Source organism: Phocoena sinus, chromosome 1 (assembly GCF_008692025.1).
Source record: "Phocoena sinus isolate mPhoSin1 chromosome 1, mPhoSin1.pri, whole genome shotgun sequence".
In the NCBI taxonomy this organism is placed as follows: Eukaryota; Metazoa; Chordata; class Mammalia; order Artiodactyla; family Phocoenidae; genus Phocoena; species Phocoena sinus.
Window position 1 is genome coordinate 162,341,752 of NC_045763.1, and position 6,703 is coordinate 162,348,454.

General features: G+C 52.0%; 1 protein-coding gene across 1 annotated transcript in view; it reads right to left on the bottom strand.

Moving 5' to 3' along the window:
• STUM (stum, mechanosensory transduction mediator homolog) overlaps positions 1 to 4,278 on the bottom strand; it is a 61,014-nt gene extending 56,736 nt beyond the window's left edge. Inside the window, exon 1 of the mRNA XM_032611573.1 lies at positions 3,809 to 4,278. Coding sequence (XP_032467464.1) covers positions 3,809 to 4,016 — 208 coding nt within the window. The 5' untranslated portion in view covers positions 4,017 to 4,278. The remainder of the gene's footprint in view (positions 1 to 3,808) is intronic.
• Between the last annotated feature and the right edge of the window lie 2,425 nt (positions 4,279 to 6,703).

The window sequence follows — 6,703 nt, forward strand, 5'->3', positions numbered from 1 at the left end:
CCTGCCTCACTTCTATATAAAATAAAGGCATTGGGCAAGATGATCTCTAATGCCTATTTAAGGAGTAAAATTCTGGTCAGTATGCATTCTATAAATAGCATGTTGATAGTATATCAAGGAGAAACTTTAAATGGTTCCTGCTCTCAAGGAACTTACAGTCTATCTAGATAGACAAATAATAAACTCTTGAAGCAATAATAAAAAGGCAACAATACAAAAGATGCCACAGGGTAGGGCATGGTTCATCATCAACTAAAGGCTCAGGCTTAAAGGAAAGAGAGAGAGAAGCTGAGCCAAGCTGTGGTGCTCTGACCAGGGAAGCAAGACCTTAGCTGAGTGTCAAGGAGTAGGCAATATATTAGGGACAGATTAAATATTTATGAATATTCAACAGTAGATTAATATCCAACATTAATCTAATGGAACGGTCAACAGTCACTGGAAGTTCTCCTCTGTCCAACTTTCCCTGCCACTATCTGAGTTATCAACATTTTCATTTCACCAAGTCAATCAAGATAAATAACAGTTTTCAAATATGAAAGTATCATTTGGATCCTAACCAATAGATAAACCCTCTGGCCATTTGGGGGCATAACGGTGAACTTCCATTACATGTATGAGTAATTGTGTGTACTTATAAATGCCCTACCAGTTGGACTATGAAGGTCCATGGTCTTTATTAGTAGACTTTCACTGAATAGGAAATTACCATCATCCATTTTTCAGATTTATTTTGCATTGTTCCAATGAGGTGTCAGAGCGATCATAAATGACTTCTCCTTCCCATCCACTCCCAGGAAAGGAAACATCCCTCTTATGTATGTTATCCCAACAGCACTGTTGCTTGGGTGGAGAAGGCAACAGGGAACTGTAAGGACTGGGCTTCTCCATGGCAGGTCCTGCAGACTGGATGGACCTGAGACACTCTACCAGAGAAAAACCGTGCCTTCGTTTAGCCCAACACTGGCACTCTCATCCAATTTTGCAAATGAGGAGAGGACTTGCAGGTAAGGAAGCTTCCAGAAAAAAGAAGAGCTCTTTGGGCCAATTCTGTGACCAGTTTCCAGAGAGTGGGAGTAAAGTGAGGCTGGCAAGTGCTTGGGGCCTCGTGATGGATACGGTCAGCAAAGTCTAACCCAATACTACTCCCCCTGGGAGGCTTTCACTGAACACCCACCCCAACCCTGGAAGAATCAATTACTGCTCAAATACTCTTCCTGCTGCCATCATGGCACTTCCAAATGTAAACAAAGTTTGCATCAATTTCCCTCAACTATCTATGACATCTTGACTGATTTATTCATCATCACATCCCCAGTGCCGGGCATGTGGTGGGTGCTCTGTGTTTGTCGAATGAATGAGTGAATGCATTAAAAGAAGCTTCGCTTCCCCAAAGGGCAGAGCCAGACACGAATAATCAGTTTTTGCAGGAGCATCAGATGAGCCAGGAGGACCTGGAGAGGTAGATCTGGGTTGAGGGAAAAATTTCTGAGAGCTGGGACCATTCAAACCACTGGGGAGGGGGCAGTGCAAAAAAAAAAAGCCTGCAAGTTTTGCCTGGGCTGCTTTGCTGTCCAGGACTCTACTGCAGGTCGAGGGGAACAGAGACATCAATAAGTACTCAGAAGAAAGGTCCAGAGATGAGAGCAGCACTCAGCTCTGTAGAAGGGCAAAGAGCCACAGGGACCCACGGTCTCCGGAACACTCTCTAACGGCCAGACCCTGAGCTTTACGTAATCTCATTTCATCCTCCCAGCAACCTGGAGAGACACGCATCCCTGACTCACAGATATGAAACACCAACAAAGATCTGGAACCCCTTCAGGGTGGAGGGGGCAGGGGCCTGTGCACTCAGTCCACTGTACAATGACAGTCAAAACAAAATGATAAAAGGCCTGGATTTCGTCATTGAAAATTCCTAAGTCTGTACACCCATGGCTCATCTCAGCCTGTTTTATTACTTTTGTAGTTTGCTTTATTTCCTCTTTATTTTCTTCTGGCTTCTTAGAAAGGTTTCTTACAAAAATCCCATAGGATTCTGATCTAACAAAGGGAAGTGTAAAGAGAGAAGAGCTGGATGCCCAGGGCAGGGGGGCAGAAGGGCAGGGGGCGTGGCAGCAGGGCTAAGGGTGGGAAAGGGACCTAGTGAGGCAGACCCAGGAGGGCGGGCGCAGGTGCACAGGCGCTGTGGCCTCAGCCAGCAGAGACTTGACGTAGCTCCTCCCACCAGGCCCCAATGTGCTTCTTTCCTCAAAGACCATAAGATGGCATTTGCTTCACCACTTCAAGAAAAGTGGAATCGAGACACATCCCTGCTCGTGATCTTCACATCCCCGGAGAGATGGACAGGCAGTGTGTTTTTACTCCAGCAGGTGGGGATTTCTGACAACTTAAATTAACGTCGCTTGCGTCCCCACCGTGTCTAAATGTACTAAGAGAGCCGCCCTGATGACACCAACCAGGCTGATGAAGGCACCAACAAGGCGGACGCCCAACTAAAGACCACCTAACTTCCTGCTCAGACAGATACGCTGCTCTGGCCACAGCCCCCCACCTCCCCCCAGGGGGCAGAAAGGTGAGCACGAAGGGGAAAGTGAACGCGACCTGCGTGGGTGGGTGTGATCTTCGCTATCAGCGCTGCAGAGGACCCTGCAGAGCTGGCTGAGAGCGGGGCCGTGAGAAAGGCCAAAGCAAAACAGAAAACCACTCCTAGCTGACCTCTGTTCTTGGGAACTTGGAGCCTTACAGTGGCAAGCTTTCTCCTGGGCACAGAGGTGCCTGCCTCTCCAGTCCCGCACGGAATTGGGGGTGGGGGGGTGGGGTGCTCTTAGCACGGAAGAACAGCCGGTGCCAAGCTGGCAAGCTGGGAGTGGGGGGAGGGCGTGCAGACAGATTTGGGGGTGGGTTTAGGAGAGGGAGGGTCAAGAAAACCTAGCATTTCCTCCCTTTATGCCCTCTTCGGCACTCCCATCTCTGTGATGGGCCTCTGTTTTAAAATTTGGGACACTGGTGCCATCAAGGACCCTTCAGGCAGCCAAAGTCCGACACCGAATTACAACCGCGCTCTCTCCACTTTCTCAGGAACGGAAGTGATGGGATGGAGTTATGGGGTCACCTCTGGCCAAGTGCGGTTCAAACCCACAGGCATCTAAACTAACAAAATCATCCCCCTTCCCCTCGGCGTCCTGCGGGGCTGCCGGCGGAATCGCGGGCACTCGGGAAGGAGGTGGGGGAGATTCTGGCTAAAGAGCTCTCGCCCACACACGCCCAGCACCGCGCGAACGCAGGCGGGGCTGCGAGGAGCCTTCTATCCGGGCTCGCCCCGCTTTTCCATAGCTCGGCAGACTTCTCGAATGCCCGAGTCCTTGGTCACCCCCACCCGCGGCCCCAACGCTCTTCCGGCTGGGGGCCCGCGCCCCTCCGAGACAGGAGCTCGTAGGGGGGCGAGCGCGGCGGAGGGAAAAGACAGGATTTGGGGGCGCCTGGAGGGGAACCTAGCCAGTGCCGAGAGAGCCGCCCGGGCCGCCGCCCGCGTGATCCAACATTCCCGGCAAAGTTTCTGGCTCTTTGGGCCCGTATCACCTGGCTCCCAGGTCGGAGAAGGTGAAAGGTGTGTCAGGAGCCCTTCGCCGCGCCTCCCTCCGGGCGCCCACTCCAGGCGCTTCTGCCACCTGCCAGAGGGCGCTGGGAGCGCCGGCGCAGCACACGCCGCCCGTGGTTGCCGCCCGAGGGTCCCTCCCCGGCGCCTCCCCTGCCGCCCTCCCGCGCCGGTGCCCGGGGCGCAGGGGTCGCGGCCGCCGCGTCTTACCCAGTCCAGGCACGAAAGTGTTGAGGAAGAGACAGATGACGGCCACGGGGAAGGGCATGTAGGGGATGGCGGCGCGCAGGGGGCCCTTCTTCTCGCGGACCTGCACCACCACACCGCTGGACGAGGACGTCCCCCGGTCCGCCGCCGCCACCGCAGCCACCGCTGCCGCCGCTGCCGCCGTCTCGGAGTCTTTGTGCGAAGGCTCCATGGCGGGGCGCGCTCCCCGGGAGCCGGGCTGCCGCGGCCGGGACTGTCGCCCAGTGCACAGGAGGCGGGTGGCGGCCGGCTCCGGGCTCCGGGCTCCGGGCTCCACGCCGAGCTCAGGCGTCCAGCGTGCTCGGTGTGCCGCGCGGCTAGCCCAGAACCCCGCACTCCCGCGTCCCCAAGCGCCCGGCCCTCTGCCGCGCGCTCCGCTGCGCTCCCACAGCCCCGGCGGAGGGGCGGGGAGGGCGGCGTGACACTCGGTGACAGCGCTCCGACGCCCCTCCCCGCGGGGCCCCTTCCCCGCCCTCCCCTCCGCTGCCCCCACCCCCCAAAATACCACTTACAAATCAGGGAGGAGGGAAGAAAGTAGAAGAGGAGCGCAGAGGGAGCTGGTGTCCAGGTATTGGGAGGAATGGACACACGTCTCGCTCCCCAGACAGGTGAACCAGGAGGGAACCTCAGCCAAGGACACAGCGAATTGGGCGTGTGCGCTCGGCTGGCACGGCGGGGAAAGGCTTCGAGGTTGAGTCCTTTACTCCGGAGGATGCATTTAACGCTAGGGAGATGGAGGCAAGGAACGCGCCGCGCCTGGTATCTAGTACGCTTTAAATTCGTTCTGATTTAAATGGACTTGAGTCAGAATAAAAGCGATTTTAGGATCGATAATCGAGCTGAAAGCAGGAGACGCAGCTTTTCAAACAGGTCCATGAGACTAGTTTAAATGGGACCCTTCCTTACATACACACACACACACACACACACACACGCACACACACACAGATGCGAAAAGCTAAAAGAAATGAGCCTGTTGCTCGGAACTGGGGTTGGCGGGGGGGTGGTGGTGTTGGGGACCATCCCCTGAACAGTTCTGGGAGAAACCTGGGGCTTTTGTGAGCTGGACCTGGTGTTTAAAAAGCCAGCGAAGACACAGCGCCGCCTGGTGTTGATAATGCAGCAATTGGTAGAAGCAGAAGGATGTGGCCGGGCCGTGTCCAAGCCGGCACCAGGAGGCCCCATATTTAATCAGATTTCCTGAATAACGCCACCTTCACCTCCACACCTGGAAAAAGTGAACGAAAGCAACTGCCTCTTATGTTAGGGAGGGATTCAAGGCATCAGAATTATCCAGATATTCAGCAAATTGTCTGCATAAATCCCCTTCCTTTTCAGTAACCCTCTTTCTCCAGGAAAAATGGTGATTGAATAATCCCCAGGGACTCTGAGGAAGGATGCTAAAAAGAACCATGGGTATTATTTTATGGGTATCTGAATAAAATAATTTTAAAAGCAGATGGTCAGCAGGGGGTAGTGGTGATATGCGCACACACACAGTAACTAGTTAGGCCTGGCAGTCAGAAGTGAACAGGACCGAAATGTTCGCTCTATTCGGCCGCTAATTACCTGTATGACTTAAAAGAACTCATTTAACCTCTTATGGGCTTGTGACTGTAAAATCAAAGCAATATTCAGTTTAATACTTGCTTATTGAAGACCTAATATGACTTGGATTCTGGGGAGAGGGAAAGGGGTAAAACCCAGCCCCTGACTTCAAGAGTCTAATAGAGTAACTGATAGATACTAACAACTACAAGGGACAGAATTACAGACGGCGATGAATGCTGTAGCTGGGTAAGCTGAAGGTGCTGGGAAAACATGGAACCATCTGTGAAAACAGCTACAGAGGAGAGGCGTCAGGAGGTTTCCCAAAGAAGGTGATAGTAGATGAGATTTGAGCAAAGACTACAGTTAACTACTTGCAGGAGATTTATTTTATTTTAAACAAACATTTATTTATCCAAGCAGTCTGCCGGGCACTAAGCACTTTACATATTTTAACTCAGTTAATCCTTACCACACTCTGTGAAGTAAGTATTGTTTATTACCCCATTTTACCAATGGGAAAATTGGAGCACAGAGAGGTTAAGTAAACATTCTTTGAACATTCTTTTGCAAAGCACCTGAATGGTTTTAGGGCCACTAAAACGGTTTCAGGGAAGGAAATGGATTTACGTCCTCCAGTTTTCTAGATGATTTGCTTAATGTCTAGAATGGATGTCAGAAAGACATCTAGGCAGAGCAACAGCATATATGAAGGCATGGAAACCTAGAAAAGTAGGAACATTTCAGGAATTCAAGTGTGGCAGAACTAAGGCTGGTATGGGCAGGGGCTAAAGATGGCTCTGGTGGGGTGGGCAGGTGAGGACTGGCAAAGGAATTTGGATTATATGGAATCACTGCAACATTTTAAGCAGGCATGTGGCATGACTTGAATATTCTAGTCACTATTTACTATGTAACAAACTACCCACAGACACAGCTATTTTGTTATGATCACAAATTCTGTGGATCAGGAAACTGGACAGAGTGCAGCTCAGACAGGTCTTCTTTGCTTTATTATGTCTGGAGCTGAGAGGACTCCAATGGTGGCAGCTGTGGCTAGAGGGTCCACTTCCTAAAGGATTCTCAACTCTGATACCTTGACTGGGATAACTTGACAGATGGCTCAGCTGGGACCATTCCGTAGAGCATCTACACATGGTCGTTCCACGTAACGTGGCCTTTTCACAATGTGGTGGCTGCGTTCTGGGAGAAACTTCCCCAGAAGGGGCATCGCAGGACCAGTGGAAGCTGTGTGGACCTTCTGCCCTAACCTCAGAAGTCACACAGTGTCAGTTCTGTGGGCTCTGTTGG